Source organism: Xyrauchen texanus, chromosome 46, assembly GCF_025860055.1.
Source record: "Xyrauchen texanus isolate HMW12.3.18 chromosome 46, RBS_HiC_50CHRs, whole genome shotgun sequence".
Lineage (NCBI taxonomy): Eukaryota > Metazoa > Chordata > Actinopteri > Cypriniformes > Catostomidae > Xyrauchen > Xyrauchen texanus.
In genome coordinates, this window is record NC_068321.1 from 4,712,650 (window position 1) to 4,732,440 (window position 19,791).

At 39.0% G+C, this 19,791-nt stretch overlaps 1 protein-coding gene across 2 annotated transcripts in view; it reads right to left on the minus strand.

Annotated features, from left to right (window-relative positions):
• Nucleotides 1-19,791, minus strand: part of nfat5a (nuclear factor of activated T cells 5a) — a 50,361-nt gene that overhangs the window by 20,158 nt on the left and 10,412 nt on the right. Inside the window, exons 1-3 of one of the 2 annotated variants that reach the window (XM_052119661.1) lie at nucleotides 7,156-7,213; nucleotides 4,887-4,973; nucleotides 2,663-3,233 (exon numbers count right to left, since the gene is read on the minus strand). In XM_052119661.1, coding sequence (XP_051975621.1) covers nucleotides 2,663-3,165 — 503 coding nt within the window. In that variant the 5' untranslated portion in view covers nucleotides 3,166-3,233; nucleotides 4,887-4,973; nucleotides 7,156-7,213. Of the gene's footprint in view, nucleotides 1-2,662; nucleotides 3,234-4,886; nucleotides 4,974-7,155; nucleotides 7,282-19,791 lie in introns of those variants that run through there. The other variant, XM_052119659.1, reaches the window with a different exon arrangement.

Here is a 19,791-nt window from a genome sequence, read left to right on the forward strand (position 1 = left end):
AAAATTTTTTGAAAGAAATAATCCAGATCAGTTTAGAACATATGTATCTCTGTGTTCTTGCACATTAAAAAAACACATTTTATTTAGTAAATTAAACAATATGTTTACAGTATTCATTAACTTGAACAACTGTTGATCAAGGATATCTTTGAAATGTGCAAACCTATTTGCTAAACCCAAATTGTCCTGTTCACTGACTAAATGTTTTTACTAGGTGTGTTATGTTTTTTGTTTGTTTATTTGTGATTAAACACCATGACTTCTTCCGTGGCTATATTTCACGGCAAAAAAATGTTAATCAATTACAGTGATTACAAACCTAAATAAGGCTTTGGATATATTTTTGCTAAAAAGTCTAAAACAGTCAGGCCTGACTTCTAAAAAAAATATTTTCAAAAGTGTCAGCTGAATAAAAAACATTTCCTCAAGGAATGAAACCCAGCACAATCCAATAAAATATGCTTGAAAGACTGTATACTCTGGCATCAGGGACATACTGATGAAGCTTCTCAAAATTAGATTGATTTTGTCATAATATTGCGGGCATGTGAGTTGTGTATGACACCGGGAGTAGGTGCCAGACGGGCTGGTTTGAGTATTTCTGTAACTGCTGATCTCCTGGGATTTTCACACACATTAGCCTCTAGAATTTACTCAGAATGGTTCCAAAAACAAAAAACATTCAGTGAACGGCAGTTCTGAGGCAAGAAATGACTTGTTGATGAGAGGGGTCAACAGAGAATGGCCAAACTAGTTAAAACTGACAAAGTCTACGATAACTCAGCTCTGTACAATCGTGGTGAGAAGAATATCATCTCTGAATGCTATTTTGGCGACACGAGGGGGAACTACACAATATTAGGCAGGTGGTTTTAATATTGTGGCTGATTGGTGTATATTCACCAAAAAAAAAATTAAATATTAAACGGAAGACTAAATCCAAAACAATTGTGATGGAGGGGTTTTCTTCATAATCAAAAAGAGAGAAACCTAAGTTTTGCTTGGATTAAAAAAAATTATGCAGAGAAGATAAATTGGATAAAATATTGTTAATAATTAGCTATTTATTGATAAGGCTGTTGTATTTGATAGCATAACAGGTCTACCATTACTTTGAACATCATTTAAATACAAAATTAACTTTTGTTAACTTTTCTGAAGTTCTTTTAATTACTGTCCATAAAAATAAAAAGATGCATTCAGTGCATTCAGAAAGTATTCAAACCCCATTTTCTTTCTTCACATTTGGTCATGTTGCAGCCTTATGCTAAAATGCTTAAAATTGATTCCCCCCACTCATTCTGGTTGAGCCCCATAGATCATGTGTGGAGATGGGAGGAACTTGCAGAGTAACAACAATCACTGTAACACTCCACCGATCTGGGTTTTATAGCTGAGTGGCCAGACGGAAGCATCTCTTCAGTGAAAGACAAATAAAAAAAGCACCTAAAGGACTCTCAGACTGCGGGAAACAAGATTCTCTCATCTGATGAAATGAGGATTGAACTGTTTGAACTCAAGTCCAAGTGGCATGTCTGGAGGAAATCAAGAACCGATCATCACCTGCGCAATACCATCCCAATAGTGAAGCATGGTGGTGGTAGCATCATGCTGTGGTGGTGTTTTTCAGCGGCAGGGACTGGTCAGGGTTGAAGAAAAGCTGAATGCAGCAAAATACATTAGATATTTTTAATGAAAACCTGTTCGAGAGCACTCAGGACCTCAGACTTGGCAGGAGGTTCACCATCCAACAGGACAAAGACCCTAAGCACACAGCCAAGAAAATGCAAGAGTGGCTTAGGGACAACTCCGTGAATGTTCTTGAGTGCCCCAGCCAGAGCCCGGACTTGAACCCAGTCAAACATCTCTAGAGAGACCAGAAAATGGCTGTCCACCAATGGTCCCCATCCAGAGCAACAGAGCTTGAGTGGATCTGCATAAAAGAAAAATGGCAGAAAATCCCCAAATCCAAGTGTCCAAAGCTTGTTGCATCATATCCAAAAAGACTGTAATCTCTGCCAAAGGTTAAGGGTCTGAATACTTGAATACTCAATGTTATATTTCAGTTTTTCTTTTTAATAAATTTGCAGTTATTAAAATATTTGTTTGCTTTGTCATTATGGCGTATGGAGTGTAGAAAATAATTAAAACGTTTTAGCATAAGGCTGCAACATAACAAAATGTGAAAATTTTAAGGGGTCTGAATACACTATATCGCTATCGACCAAAAATGTTGCAATATACATTTTCGCTTATATCACCCACCCCTATGGGTGAAGCTTGCCTATACAAATCTTGTCACTATGATGCTAAGGTGTTGTGGGTGGTGGCTTAATGACCTAAGTCATAAGAGCCCATCCCCAAGTCTCTATTAAATTATGGATCCTTAATATGGCTTTGGTCCCTCCTTTAATGTAAGTCCAATCACTTAGAAATGTAATGGGACATCTTTCCTCAAGCCACAAGATTTGATGATTTAATTGTTCACGTCCATGCACAAGCAGTATGAAACCAAATTTTATAATTGTGGTTATGTATTTGAACAAATCCATATCTCTAGAGTAGTAATATCTCTTGAGTAGTAGTTATTAACCACTCTCACATAAACGCTTTAAAGAAATAAAGGTTGAAGGGGGCAATCTAAACATGCCAGAGTACCAACCTCACTTTGGGTGTGACTTTGACATCTGAACCAAGTTGGGAAAGAACGAAGTGTGGCGCTTTGGCGCTGTCTGCATCAAAAACGTCCATTCCTGCTTCTTCCCGGGCTGCAGGTTTTGGCCCCGGACGCTGGCGAGGAGTTCTCTTGCGAGATTTTCGGGGCACTTCAGTATTGTCGTTGTATGAACTGCTGCTGGCCAAACTGAAGTTGGACACAGACTCATCCATCCACATGCTACCACTCTGCTCTGAGTCCGGGTTAGGCAGCAGGTCATCTTGACAGGACATGCGACTGTCATCCAACAGATCTTCTGGAGGTGGAGAGATGCTCAGCACAGTCCGTCGTTTCGAGGGGGTCGCCTGGCTCTGTGTGGATCCGACAGCATCACCCACAGCTACACCAGTGATGGCTACCACTGGTCCAGGATCCACTCCCATCCCCTCTGACAGGGGACCACTGTGGAGCCTGGAGGTCTGCTCTTGGACTGAGGTAGCGGAGAGCATTGTGGGACAGGAAGGAAGTGTACTGCTGAGGCCTCCAGGGGAGGAAACATCGCAGGTGGCTGCAGCATCTGTAGTATGCACAATACAAAACGTCAAACAAACCTGGTCCATGCAAGCCTGGCAAGCAGTCCCGATCAGGCAGTGAAACTGGACAAGATGTTTGGTCATTGCCCTTAACCCTTTTGATTGCCTTTGATTGATATGTTAACCCTGACGAAAAACATCTTAAACCAGTCTAAGATTGTTTGCTGGTATTAGCTGTTCTCCAGGCCTGGATAGGCTGGTCTGTTAGCTGCCCAGCAAACCAGCTTTGGCTGGTTAAAGCTGAACATTTTCAGCAGGGAAATCTCTAAAGTAATTCAAGCTCATACTTTTCCAGTTCCTTATTTTGTTTGATACATGATCATATTTAAGGAATTAGTATTAAATCTTTACAATTCATTATTTAAAACCACAATAATGGCCCCGATTACTTTTGAGTCCTACCATAAAAAATTGAGAACATAACATACATGGGGGTATACAGATCTTTTTAGTCTGTGCTGTATAATCCAGCACTGATTTAAAACATCCTCTCTTACACAAATTAAATTGGCCAATGATAATTCTGAGGTATCGACTAATGCATGCCTATAGGGCAATTTGGTTGGGACTAAACGTATCCATGGAGACAGAATAAACAAGCTTCTGACCTACAAAGAAGAGAACTGCAGACCATTTTATATGCAGACTCTCCCTGATTCAGAGGGAACTCCCTGGAATAAAAACGACAAATGACATCGAATGAACAATAGGTGCTGGTCATCCAATGGAGATATTAGCAAATTGGGTCAGAATAATTTGAGTAAAAATCATCATTTTGATTTTAAAGTATAAATACAACATGTATTTGTGTATTCGACAAATGTATTGGGCCAGTTTTTGAATAGAGCCAAACAATAAGTTTTTTTCCACTGTCCTAGTTTTAGCTTGGATTTGGAATTGGTTGATTTTTATTTTTTTACCTCAAATTTATTGCTGCAAAACACTGATATTAGTCTGGGCAGGCTCCCTTAAAGCTTCCAAACAGATGACAAAACAGGAAGTAGCGTAACAACCAGGCTATTTGCAAACAAATTTGTTAATTACATTAATGCCTCTGAATTAGGGCTGGGTGATATATTCATTATTTTGTTGATCTAAATTAACAAACAATGTGAATGCACGTCAACACAATTTTTATTTGATCATTTTGTTTTGTAAAGACCATGGCAGTAGGCCATTTTCTTGCCCACTCCATTTCTCACAAATCTTGAGTATGTGAGTGTGAAGACAACTTAATAGAATCTTTTTAAACATCATTGAAATGGCAATACATTTGGGATATTCCAATCAATTCTGAAAATAATTTCTTTCAAAGTTTCAATGAATAGGTTCTAGAATCATTACATCACTCTTCTTCAATGTTCATGGAAGTCCCAGTGAGGTATTTTACATTTTAAAATGCTTTAGTACAAATAAATGAAAGTAAAATGGCTGTCTATTACCACGCATTGTAGACCTGACGTGATTACTTCGTCTAACCGCAATTATTGTGCAAATCAAATTGCAATTTTACTATCCAAATAAGGGAATTCTAGCAATTATAGAAATGCCATTAACGCCATGTTTGTGTGTCTCATTTTCCGGTGCTGCACTGCATAAAGCGTGCACTTCAAATTAATTCAGACCATCTCACTTACCCAAGGTGAACTGAGAACAGCCTCCCTCTGAAGATTAAAAGATAGCTGTGGTGTGTAAATGCCATTTGCAGTGGTTCACTCCAAACTCTGGTGAAAATATACAGGCCTGTTTACACCAAATCTGTGACAAATTTGAAAAGCAAACTGGCTGGCGAAATCTCTATTTACGCAGAGACCGAAACGAATAAAATGAAAAACAACTTCACCATTTTGAAGAATACAGAATCTGTTTTGTTTTTTTTCATACAAGTGAGGAACGTAAAGAGCGCTGTTCCATAAATATATGTCCTGTGTTATTACAATTGCGCATGTATTTTGCTATTTGTATTGAATTCAGGGTTTCTTGTGCGTGGTGAATAAAAGAGAAGCTTTGGGAATTCTTTGTATTTTATTATCCTTCCAATAAAACTAGCAGTGAGGTTCGGAAATTCATTTGTCTACTCTCTAAGTGAAATATTGCATGTAAAAAGTTTTTTTTTTTTTGCACTATTTTACTACAAGCTAAGACCAAACAAATTTCCAATCCTAACTACCATTTTTAATGCTAGGATAATATGAGGCATAATGATATACAAATTAAATATTTGCATTTAATTCAGGGTTTTTGTACAAGTAAAAGAGCACTGAAATATAATACTCTGGTGTATTTATGTTTAAGCATATTTATGATACATAGACATAGGCCTATATTATAAGTGGACTTTCAAACATGGCAGCTATTTAGATAAAATATTTAGATGTGTAATCACATCAGCATGTGCACGTCCAGTGCCGGTTTTTGACAGTTGATTAGCGCCACCAATGCACTGAATTGTCCAGCTGCATCGACTGGCAGGCACAGAAAGTCCAAAGAAAGTAGAAATAATACAAAAATATATATTTTTAAACGGACTGCTCTCCATTGAAAAAAAACCCTTTGGATTTTCTGTAGATGCTTTTTCAGATCTGGTGTAAATAGCAGCATTGCAATTCAAAAGCTTGTTCAGAAAGATAATTTGCACCGAAAATTCAGGCTTGGTGTGAATAGGCTAGGTGCTTTAAAAAAGTATTTTAATAGTGAACGCAAAGCTTGCTGGTTGAACTTCAATTTAACAAACTTGTGTCACTACATGTCACTTATAGTATACTTATAGTATACTTATAGAGATTATAGTAGTATGACAATTTGTATGGAAATTGATCGACAGCCAAAATGTCATAATCGTGACAAGTCTTAAAACACATCTAAATCGTTAACCGCAGTTACTTGTATGACAATTCATTCTCACAAATAATTTCATTTAATTCTTCTGATTATTGAGTAAAAAGACAGTGTTAAAATTATTATGATACATTTTACTGTATTTTTAACATTTAACATTTTTAATTACAGTGCAACTATGATTGTTTGGTTGGAATGAAAAATAAATAAGCCATTTCAGGGAAAATTAAGATACAGTCTAACAAAGAAAAAAACTTTTTTTTTTTTTTTTTAGATACATCACCCAGTCCTACATTGATTGCAATCAATTTAATAATTAGTTGAAAAGAAACCGCCTTCCAAAAAGTAGTGAAAAAAAGTTCCAAATAATGCTGCACTCAAATATATTTGTAGACAAATTTGAAAAGGGACCACTAATTAAATTATTTGAGATTTCAACATATGCGCCAAGCACCACTGCATGCTGGTAAGTGCTGGTTATATTCCCTCGACTGGCATCAACCGCAACATGGCATCAGTGGGCAGAAACCAGATCATGGTCTGGGAAAATTCAGGAAAGCACTCTAGTCCACTGACAGGAAACTCTTAACAGGTCTAGTGAAGACAGGTAGGGTTCTTTTGTTTTTTTAAATTAAAAACCTGCATTTATTTATTTTTAACTGGATTTTACTGGGTGTTTTTTGAATCACTTTAATAATTTTTTATCTACTTGGTTAAAATTATGGTTATACAAAAAAAAAAGATCAAATACATAAATACTGCGATACAGTATCTAATATCATAAAAAGACTGAAAAATATCTAGCATGTTTTCAGCTATAATGGCCAGCCTGAGAGCAAACCCAAATACAATTGAGACAAAAAAACAACTCTGGTTAGAGAAAGGTGCAGTAAAGACACACACTATATAAGAATTAGGAAGGACAAGCAGATTGAGCACAACAGTAAGTCACTCATACATCATATACACAGACCACAGTAGAGACAAGAGAGTCTTTCTTGCTTAAAAAAACAATAAACATCCTAAACTACAACAGGGAGAGTGAAAGTGATGTTAAATGTGTGGTACCTGAGGCCAGGGCAGCTGGAGGAGGAGGTCCAGCCTCTCCACCGCTCTTCTGGCTCATGGTGGAGTTGTCCTGCTGAATGACTGAGGGCAACTGCAGCTCTTTAGGGAGCAGGTCATACACTGACTCTGAAACACAGAGAGTTCAGAAGATGAGATGAGATGTGTGTGTGTGTGTGTGTGTGTGTGTGTGTGTGTGGCCCGTGTATGCGCATCAGCAGTAGATGAAAGCATTAGCACAGTTTAGTAATATCTAAAAACACACATTCGTTTAACTGCAAGTGTTAATGTAGTTTGATGCATAATGTTTTGGAAAGTTGAATGGACCACATCTTGAAAAGAAGCTCCACACAGCGGCAGAATCTACGACACTGGGATGTGCACATCCACTTTTTGTGAAAGATTTTTTGCAGAAAGCCACATTCTGAAACATATGTTACCGAGAACAGCAATTTCCTTAGACCATTTAAGAAATTAAGAGAAAGCGATTTTATACACCTCGAGAACGCGGCTTAATGTGGACCTGTAAGCACACAAGCGCTGTTCTGATGGGTGTTTTAAAAGTGTGGATATGCGTGGAACAGAACGAATAACAAACGTCATAGAATGGAGCACAATAACAAGTCAACACAGCGGAAAGAATTTAAAATTTCTGGGAGTACAATGGGAAAAGCATATACACTATAAACTTAACCCATTTATACAAGCCAATATTAAATATTGACTGTCCCTCACATTTGCGTACATGCGCTCATACATTGGGGGAATCCCAGAGTTTTAAATAAGAGGAAAATCCCACTATTGCATTGCAATTCCACTACAGGTCACAGTGCAAAGTTAAGGAAACAAAAAAAACAGCAACACTCTGGAATATCTAGCAATAAAGCAAAGCAACAGAGTAAAATAGTCTTACTTGGATACAATATTTGTTATGCATCGCGGGGAAATTACATTGCTGTGGAGAAAGCTGCTTACTGACCGAGCAGCATGTATACAGGATTAAGCACCCGAGGAACTATAGTTATTCAGAACTGTATTTTTTATTTTTTTTTAGCTCCTACTCTGGTTTAGGTACTTTGGGGGCATATAGGGACTGTCAGAGAATGTGGGAGGTGCTGCAGCCTGTGATTGGTCAAAAACCTATGACGCACAAAGCATTGAGAAAGGAGAGGATTCCATAGCCGCCATTAGTAAACAACTAGCCGCTAGCCTGCTACTCAGAGGATTTTACAATTACCTTAACAGAATCATAAAAATTATAATGATTAAATTGAAAATCAATAATTTTTACACAGCCCTAGCCCCTACTATTAGACACTTTCCAAGTGACAAGTATGCCTGTGAATAAAGTTTTTCTACAATGGCATATATAACGATAGGTATGGTCAGTATTCAGACAGCAAAACATTGACTGATGAGCCAAAACATTTTGACCACCTTCCTAATATACTGTTGGTCCTCGATGTGCTGCAAAACAGCACCGACCCACCGAGGCATGGACTCTATATGACCCCTGAAGTTGTCCTGTGGTATCTGGCACAAAGACATAAGTAGCAGATCCTTCAAGTCCTGTTAGTTGCGAGCTGGAGCCACCATCGATCGGACTTGTTTGTCCGGCATATCCCACAGATGCTTAATCTGATTGAGATCTGGAGAATCTGGAAGTCAGGGCAAAACCTTAAACTTTTCATCATGTTCCTCAAACCATTCCCAAACATGTGTGCAGTGTGGCAGGGCGCATTATCCTGCTGAAAGAGGCCACTGCCATCAGGGAATACTATTGCCATGAAGGGGTGTACCTGGTCTGCAACGATGTTTAGGTAGGAGGTACATGTCAAATTGATGTCCACATGAATGTCAGCACCCAGGGTTTCCGAGAAGAACATTGCCCAGGGAATCACACTCCCTCCACCGGCTTGTCGTCTTCCCACAGTGTATCCTGGTGCCATCACTTTCCCAGGTGAATGTGAAATGTCATTTCACATGATGCAAAAGAAAACAGGACTCACTGGACAAGGCAACCTTCTTTCACTGCTTTAAGGTCCAGTTCTGATGATCGCATGTGCATTGCATTGTAGGTGCTTTCGAAAGTGGACGGGGTCATCATGGGTTTTCTGGCCGGTCTGCGGCTACGCAGTCCTATAGGCAGCAGGGTGTGATGCACTCTGTATTGTGACACATTGCTCTCGTAACCATCATTAAACTTTTCTGTGTCATGTGCAACAGTAGACATTTGGTTGGTTCAGATCAGATGGGATAACCTTCGTTGCCCTCACACATCGATGAGCCTTGGGCATCCAATATGGCTGGGCGATGTGTAAAGTATTTTTGCGATAATATCCTTAAAAAAATAATCACGATATCCGATTACATCGTCAACCCCCCTGCCGAGGTTCAGTGAATATTGCTTTATTGATTTTGCTTTAAAAATGTTATTCATTTATTGAAATATGAAAAATAAACAAAAAAGACATTTCTAAATTCAAATTGCACTAAACTAATGGAAAAAAGCATTAAAATAACTAAGTGATCTAAAAATCTTATCGAACCACATTTAGAGTATCCAATGGCTCCATTTGCCATCACGCAAGCATCCGTCAATGACTTCAGTTGAAAAATTACTAATAGCCTACAGATTAAGAACTAAAGACAATTATAAATGTAAATACAATAATAATCGAAATAAATAAGCCTATCAAATTCCCTTGTGTTACCAAAATAACGCTGCCAAACATGTGTTCTTATCGAATTTGTGTTTTCATTGCATTTTGGTAATACAGTTAATGCTGCCTAAAGAAAACAAAATTTTAGGTTTAAGGTGAATGTGCCTTGAATTACTTTATCATTTAACCACTTTTGTCTGTGTTTCTTTAATATAAAGATATATATTACTGAACCTGCAGAGTGGCATTGACAATGCATGCTAACCGCTGTAAAACAGTTAAAGGATGGGCAAGGAGGATGCGAGAACCGGCTTGTCAACATAAATAATATTTTAATGTAAACTTAAACCAAAAGCACAAACATAAACACACATGACGGACATGTCCGTAATTCTCTCGCTCTCTCTCGAACAATCGTCACAGGCCGCCTTTATCCCTCGCGCGCCTCATCAGGCCGATTGGGGACTGGGCGCGATATTCCGACCGGCCCCGCCCCCCTCCGCTCCACACTCCTCCCGGCGTTATCTCAGGCCGGGGTGCCACCGGCATGACGTACACCCCCCCCCTCCTATCCCTGGGGCGGGGTGTATCTTGCGTCCCGCATGGTCATCCCCGCCTTCCTCGCCCTGGGAGGAGACAGGCGGGGAAGACAACAACAACAAAACAAAATAGGCGAGGGAAAAGGCCAACACGGTGCAACAGGGAGAGAGAGAGGAGAGAGAGAAAAAGCTCACTCACCTGTTCTCTGATGTACCGTCGCGTGGTCCTCGAACACTCCTCCACACTCAGGCGGACGACAGCCGCTCCACCCCCGGGCGAACCAGAGTGAAACCGTCGACCCCCAGCGGGTAGAATGCGCCTCCGCTTTTCTGGCGGCAAATGGGGACACTCCTCCGCCCCTGGCAGCGGCTCTACCGCTCCGGGCGGTCGGAGAGTTTCTTCCCTCCTCCCCTCGCGGACGGCGGACTTCCCTCGACCCCTCCGCGTCTCTGGGGACGGCAGGGCACTCCTCCGCCCCCGGCAGCGGCTCCCTCGCTCCAGGCGGTCGAGGTATCCAGTCCCCACTTGCCCCGCAGACGACGGCCGTACCCCGCATCCGGGCGGTCGGGCTCCTCCGTCACCCGGCAGCGGCGCTCCCCTGGGTGGACGGGCATCCCTCCTCCTTCCCGGGTTTCAGCACCAATGTAAAACAGTTAAAGGATGGGCAAGGAGGAGGCGAGAACCGGCTTGTCAACATAAATAATATTTTAATGTAAACTTAAACCAAAAGCACAAACATAAACACATGACGGACATGTCCGTAATTCTCTCTCTCTCGAACAATCGTCACCGGCCGCCTTTATCCCTCGCGCGCCTCATCAGGCCGATTGGGCACCGGGCGCGCGATATTCCGAATGGGCCCGCCCCCCTCCGCTCCACACCGCGTAGAAATAAAGTGAACTAAACAACACCTGATATGATCGGAGATTATTTGCAGCATTCTCATAGTCGACATTATTCTTGCAAACAGTTTTCAGATGAATGAAAACTCTCAACCTGCCCTTGTTCCATGAGACAGTCTGGCGCTGCACGCCGACAGGCCTGTGGTGCAGCAAATCAGACAAATGCACTGACGGCTTTTAATTTGTCTGCTCTTAAAAATATAATAGTGTGGTTCTTCAAGTGCATGTCTTTGTGACTATCAGCATTTCTTGTCATGTGTCACTCCGAGAAGTCTTAAAGGTCACCCATCTGTTGTGGGTAGATGAGCAAAATTACCACGAATGAAACACATTTGGAACTCGCAGCCTTTTGCGGGTCACCCTGGCCACGGTTTAATATATTTAATGATATTCGAGATCCATGGTTTTGCCATTTTCTGATATTGTCAATCATTGTCTGTCCGTAATCGGCATTGGGCTCTTTGTAAGACATTGCTGATATCCGATTACATCGTCCTATCACCCAACCCTAACGCCCAACACCCTGTCACCATTTTGTGGTTTGTCCCTCCTCAGACCACTGTACATCCGTGGCCAAAAGTATTGGCAGTGACATACATTTTGTGTTTCGCAAAGTTTTCTGCTTCAGTTGTTGTGGTGTTGATTCACATCGTTTCTAGATTATTGTGCAGAGTGATCAGATGCATTTTTAATAATTGCAAAAAGCTTCATTGGCCAAAACATTTTTAAAAATGTCACTGTTTTTTGGTCCTGGCACAAAAAGACCAACCAACATATTTTCACTAATCATATCAGCAGCACCTGGGAAAGTGTAAACAATACTAGTCAGGTGAAATCACTATCATTCTGATTGGATTATAAGAACAGACTGTTTGCTATAAAAGGAGGGAAGAAGAGCTTCCAATCATTGTTCTGGGCTGGGCGAAACATTGAATATTCACTATATTATCATGATAATTTGGCTGAAAATATAAAATTAAGCAATATAATTTTTTTTTTATTATTTGAATGTGCTTTTTATTTGGCCATTAAGTTTCATATAAAGCAGATCAGTAGACTAATTTTACTAATCCTTCTGGGCAGCACAATTAATCAAAAGAACACCAAAATGGTGATATGGTCATATGGGATAAAACAAATTGTAATGGGCTGCGATAAAATAAAGATAAACATGGTCTGTGTGTGCTTCAGAATGGATAAAGGTGCTGTTCTGTGCACGTGCGGGTCTCGTGTGTGTTTTTACCTCTTTGAGAGCAGATCACATGCTTTGTGAAAGAAATATAGTACTGAATGTCCAAACATTCAGGCAATTACAAACTGAAAAATGTCAAGATATAATTTAAGCCAAATTGCCCAGCCCTAGTTGCAAAACGTGTTAGCGTTCATGTTTTTTAATACCATGTGAAATATTATTATGGTAGTAACATAATATCCCTGAGCAGTGAGCACAGCTTTTTCCTAAGAAACAGTAGACATTTAATAAACAGAAGAGGTGTTTGTTTCCCAGAGCACCATAAAGTGACACTATTTCCCATAATGCCCTTGTGCCAGGTTCAGAATGAGATTCTATTGTTTATTGAAATAACTCTGCACTTTTACCAAGAGAGAACATAATGGTCAATCAGTATGTTACGACAGTAAATCAACATTTGCGGATACCATACAAAAGAATGGGGAGAGCAGTAAACTGACACCTAACTGTTGCAATATTGTCTGTGAATACAGCAATTTTAAGGTAGTAAACTTCACACACAGTTAATTCCAAAATGATTTAGTGTAAAACTTGTTGAAGATTAGTGGGTAGGCAGTCAGTGTATTAAGTGATGAGCTGTTTCCTCACAAAAGCAGTTTATTCAGCAAACTGAAGCATTGGCATTCATAAAAATAATAATAAAAAAAAATAAAAATTTAAATGCCTTGACTCCTTGCCAGTGTACCGCCCCATAGAGTCTCTATGGGACCGCTGCATTATGTAAATGGGACCTGCTACAGTGTTGTTGATAGAAAAGAATTGAAGCAATATTACCATGACAACTTCTCACACATTACCTGTAAAGCATCGCCAGGTGACTGCACTGAACATAACAACAGAGTGGAATGTTGTCATTCCATTGACAACACAATACCTTGCCTTGCCTTTACAGTCAATGATTTATTTCTGTTTGAAAACACTTCTCTTCTGACAATTTATGAGGATGTTTAAAAAAATCAAGCATTACTGATAACGATGTAACAGTATTACTTGCAGCATATATCAGTATTTACTGAGAAAAGACCACAATTCAACAACAACAACATTAGCATGTTTTGTTGTGGCAAAAAATTTTGCTACACTATGTAACTTTTCTTTTGTTAAAAAAAACAAAATGTTATTAATGAGTGCAACAAAACCCCATCTTCCAAACCATGTCTTTACCCAAATACACTTTGATAAACCTATAATAATGATATTATATAATAAATATTTTAGAGCTGTCGGGACAGATTTCAGGGGAAATGCATACATGCGTCAATTGCCCGTGCGTGCTGGCGTAATATCCGTACACAGAGAAAATAAGATCTGGCTACTGTAGCGCATGTGTGGGAGTAGCTTAAGCTGAAAGTTTGACGACACAACGAACAAGAAAAATGTACCATGGATCATAAAAAAACAACTAATAAATAAATAAATCCTTTAGTCCTAGGCTTGCCAAGGACACGCAAGTCTTGAAATTATGTTGACCACTGGTTGGTAACAAAGACAATCTATAAATGAGTTACTACCGTGGTCTATTTGGCCAGAATATCCTGCAGTTATAAAAACTTTACAAAGTTTGACCTTATCATACTAGCAACCATTGTGTCTAATGTTAACAAACGTTGCCTAACTTTTGTAACGTCATTTATTTCAAAACATCAATGTTTCCAATAAGTCAAAACAACGGCATAAGATATGAAACTTGCCTGCTCAGATGACATGTTTTCAGATATCTGTCTTTTCCTTTCTTTTGTTATTTATTTGTTAATTCGCTCTGTTAAGATGTCCCTTTTTCACGTGTACACCGGTGCCTTGAACCACATTCATCCGTGATGTTGCCCATGTACCATATTAGCCCATTACTGTTTTATTTTGAAATATAATAAGACAAAGCAAGAGAAAACAAAATGTTTCAGAGGAAATGCAAACATTTGTTTGTATCATTTTACTTTTTATTTGGAGCCAATCAAATGTTTCTTTAATTAGTTATTTGGGAGCATGTGCTACCACTGTTCGGCGGCTATTTTGGGAGTTGCTCCAATTTTTCTGGAGCCAGATGAACAAACCAGGCAAGGAATGATTAAAAAAAAAATTACATTAAGATTAATAAACCAACTGATAGTTTATTTTCTAGTTAGGACTCACACATCTGTTAGAACACCATGAATGCAGACAGATATGTAAAAATTTTGGAGCAACATATACTGCCATCCAGCACTGCCTTTCCAGTGACATCCCTGCATTTTCCAGCAGGAAACTTCATACTGCCCAGATTTAAATAATAATTTATAATTGATGTGAAAGGGACTCATACTGATGCTAATGAAGGCAGCACACTACTATATGATATTATACTTTATGTAAATACCTGTTATGTATATTCTGAAGGGCAGTACTAAATAATAAAAAACAATTATCTTATATTTGTATAAATTCTGAAAGGGGTGTGAAAACTTGAGACAAAAGGGGAATGCAAATTTGTGCACTCAACTGTACAGTATAAACTGTATATTAAAACACCCGATTAATGAGCTATCAGCTGCCTTTTATTTGGCTTTCTATCTTGTTTTTGAACAATTTAAATTGAGCAATTATGTGATGTGGCAACTAAAACACCCATTTGGCTCCTAACTGTTCCAGTTTAGTTGAGAATGGCTCCTAATCATTTATTTAGTCTGGAACACAGTTACATTTTTCCCACGGCAGTTTCATGTCATCAATAGATGAAGAGAGACACTGTAATAATTCCCCGCCTCGTGTCTGGCACTTGAGATTTTAGAGGTCCAGCAGTTCCAATGTAATGTCCTCATCAACTCAAAAAAATCAGCAGCGACTGTCTCTTGGCAAGTGAGACAAATGCAAATGATTACAGCTTATTAAGCGACGGCCCTCCATATCAACTTTACATTTCATTCTGTGGCCATGGTGGCATGCTGATGACGATAACAAGAGTTGTCCTAATGAACGAGTCACTCACTCACTGTTTACCACCACGCTTGACCTATAATCATTATCATAATAATCATTCTCATTCTCACACTGAGGAAAAACTGTCGTTACAGACATGACAATTGTGAAGTGCCACTTACCTATTGGCTACATGATGAGGTAAAAACAAAAAAGCTTTCAAACTGGCAGCAAACTTTGACTTCTGAGACACTGGTTTGGTGTATCCATCAAGGCTGCACGATTGATTGAGATAAGATTAAAATTGCAATATGGTCTTGTGTAATTATGAAAGCTTGAAAGCTGAGTTTAAAAATAGACTGCAATCAGTGATTCAGTCAGCGTTCCATTCAGCATTGTGTAAGCAAGCGGTGCCACCTAGCAGTCTGGATGGGATTTTCCATTATCCATTACACCACAATAAACTTTAATGGTATTTTGTTCTTTTGGTAACTTTTTATTTTTCATAATGTGGTTGACATTATGTATTGTTAGAAGAGAGAAAAAGCTTTTGTAGCTCTTGTAAATTTTTAAAGCATAAGTCCTGAGTGAAACAGTAATGTGATGGCAAAATAAGTTAATTGGCAAAATATCGGTATTTGCATCGGTATCGGGCAATAGTTTTTTGTTAAAATCGGTACTGGCCAAAAATTTTCATACATAATCGGTGCATTCCTACTTCAAAGTTCTGGCCATCATTCAATTGCACTGTATGGACATACAGAGCTGAAATATTCTAAAAATCTTTCATACACATCTGGGGTGGCATGAGGGTAAATGAGTGGAATGCAGACCTGCAGACCTCGCTTCATTTACACTACAGGCATCAGAGCTTTTATTCAAAGAATATCTGAAGGGGGTGTTGTTTCAAGGTCCGATTTCCAATTTTCTGTGCACGTCCATGTTAGTTGACCAAAATGCTACTAGTCCTGCAACTGTGCTTTCATAGTGAGATGGCACTTTCCATGAATAGGGTACAAAACAGTGCATGAAACATATGAATTAGAGTAACATTTTAATTATTTTTTAACAAAAGGTCAGTGAAAGGAAATGCTTAGTCAAATTTAGCCATCTTGGCTGGTAGCCTAAAAAGTTATTTTCGGACACTAGTTATAGGCTTCTGTAAATTGATTTGGAAATAAAAATGCCGTTTCAAGCCATTTTAAAGCTACACTATTTAACTTTTGACCCTCTCGCGGTTAAAAAAAAAAGGAGAAATGTATGCGTCTTGCAAAAGAACATTGTTTTGGGAATTATCGAAGTTTTGCTTCGGCTCTGCTCCTTTGCACGGATGAATGTGGTTCAAGGCACCGGTGTACACATGAATACAAGACAGCTTATCGGAGTGAATGGACAAATAAATAAAATCCAAAAACATCATCTGAGCAGGTAAGTTCCAAGTTCCATGTTAAAATAAATGACGTTACAAAATGTAGGCAACGTTTGTTAACATTAGACACAAAGATTGCTAGTATGATAAGGTCAATCTTGGTTAAGTTTTTATAACTGCAGGATATTCTGGCCAAATTAAATTACTCTGGCAGCAAGTGAACAGTCAGTTCTTGAATTTCATGTGTTGGAAGTAGGGCTAGGCAGTATATCGATGTAAAGGAATCAATGGAAAGGAGGCGGCGAGAACCGGCTTGTCAATATAAATAATAGTTTAATATAAAACTTAAAAAAAAGACAAACACACACACACACACACACACACACACACACACGACGGACATGTCCGTAAACGATCTCTATCTCCCGCACGATCCTCTGCAGTCGACCTTTATCCCTCTCGGGAGGCTTGATTAGCCTAATACGGGACCGGGTGTGTACGATCACGACCCGGACCCACCCTCCGCCCTGCCACAATCGACTTAATGTATATTGATATATTTTTAAACAAAATATAGGATGAGACAATACCGTAGTTTGATGTTGTGTTACATAACCTGTTTCTTCCGTTAATTCATACCGTTTGCATCCATTCTCTCTCACATTCGCCGCGTAACCCCACCCCCACTCTCCCTCTGCAGCAGCGCGGAAGTCAGGCCCCACTATTTAGTCAATTTTAGAAAAAATACAACAGAAACTTTGACATGTTAGTTGAGCATGTAACCAATACATGTCCTTTTCAAGTACATTTTTTACTCGAACAAGTGAATAACCAATTCCTTAAAGGGGTCATGACATGAGAAACCAAATTTGCCTTGATCTTTTGGTATATAAGAGGTCTTTGTATCATTAAAACGTCCTGCAAGTTTAATATTTTAAGACGTCCTCCCCATTCTAAACGAATCATTTATTTAATCAAGCTCAAAATACAGCTCGTTCTGGATTCATGGTTAGAAGTGACGTGTCGGTTAGAAGTGACGTAACAGCGTTTGCATATGACCGCCTCCAGCACAAGATAACTACGATTTAAGCGCAAGACAACTACGCTCATTTCAGTATCGCCGTCGCCTCACAAGTGTTCAGTCGATGGACAGCGAGCTCTGACAGAGACTACTTGTGCACAGGAAAATTACGATGCCACACAGATGTGCTGTTCCTGGCTGTGGTCAAACAAAACCTCTGAATAAGCTGCCGAAAGATCCAGACGTCAGGGAAAAATGGATGCAGTTTATTTTTTGCGGACGTTCCAGTCACGGCAGTGTTAACTTAAGCGTTTGTTCTGTACATTTTAAGGATGACTGTTTTGAGAACAAATCTCAATATGATGCTGGCTTTGCCAGAAAACTGTTGCTCAAAGATAAGTCCGTGCCGACTATTCTGGGAACAACGACGACGCTAAACTGTAAGTAATCTATTTTAAACTTTAAACTACTTTTTAAAGCGCAATTTCATTCATTATGAATAATCACAGTGTTTTTACTTAGTTTACTTGCATATTGTTCTGGCTGGGAGCGTCAATAATTGATACATAGGCACTGACGTTAGCCAATCATAACAGTGGGCGTTAACACTGAAGTCTTAAATGGAAAACGCCCCCAAAACAGACTGTTTGAATCAGAGGATGAGAAACAGGGTGGGAAAAGGTCATAAATCACTAGATTTTAAAAGTTTTTCTTAAAAAAATATATATTAATACTATAATTGCACCTAAGAGAACATAATAATACAATAAAAAAAACCATGTCATGACCCCTTTAACAAGGAATTTTGGTTTATATGCAGTTTGGCTTTAGAACAAATCATTCCCCTGAAAGAGCTACCTTACACCTGATAGGGCAAATAAAATCTAGGCTTGACAAAGGACGAGTAGTTGGTGCTGTATTTTTAGACCTGCGTAAAGCATACAGTTAATCACGATGTTCTCATTTCTAAACTTTCAAAGTTTAATTTTTCATCTAGAGCACAGGCGTGGATGTCTTCATATTTATCTAATAGGACACAATGTGTTAAAAGTTAAAGATACACGGTCCAGCAACATGAAGTGCACAATGGGTCTACCTCAAGGATCGGTGTTAGGCCTCCTATTAGTTAGTCTGTATATTAATTATCCAAGTATATCAAGCTGATTATTAGGCAGGCGCATCTGTGGGCAGCCTAGTGTTGTTGTGGAACACGTGTTCGACGCACGCTGTGAGCAGACCTCATCCAGTGCCTAAGGAAGGAGCTAAGTTCCTTGGAGAAAACAGTAAGGATTAAATTTGTATAACTCCTTTATATTTAATTAAAAACGTTTCATATGTTACTGCCAACTTCAAGAAAAAACGCGACAAACGCATTAGGCGACATGACGTTCGGCTACTTTGGATATTGATAGCGTAGTTGAAGTTGCATTATCACAGCAGAAGGGTTGCTATCATGTCACAATAAGTAAGCAAGAATTTTGCAATTACAGACAGTGAATCTGACACTTTTATTTGTTCTGTTTGTGTGTCTTATATTTGAGAGTGTTGTCACTCAATGTAGAGAAATAAGTAACAAAAAAGATACCAACGCACTATAGGCTATTGAAGGACTGGCTTTGGTAAGCTCGGACGTTACCGGTTCTGCTGTCGGTACTGGAGAAATTAAGAAAATACATTTATTATTGCTATAAAGAGAAAGTTATTTTATCTCGGCAGCCATTTCTACGTATAATAACATGAAACCATTTGTCTGTGATGCAATTTAGCTATTCGCAGTCAGAGAGAGAGAGAGAGAGAGAGAGAGAGAGAGAGAGAGAGAGAAGAGAGAGAGAGCGAGCATGCTATTCAAACGTAGCATGGTTTAGATCTGTGATATTAGTCTGATTTTATTTTAGATTTCACCTTCCAAAGATTATAAAAAGAATATTTATACATAAGCCGCATTCTGTCTAGCACAACTTCCTTCCCTTCACAGCGGTGCACTGACATTTCTCCCTAAA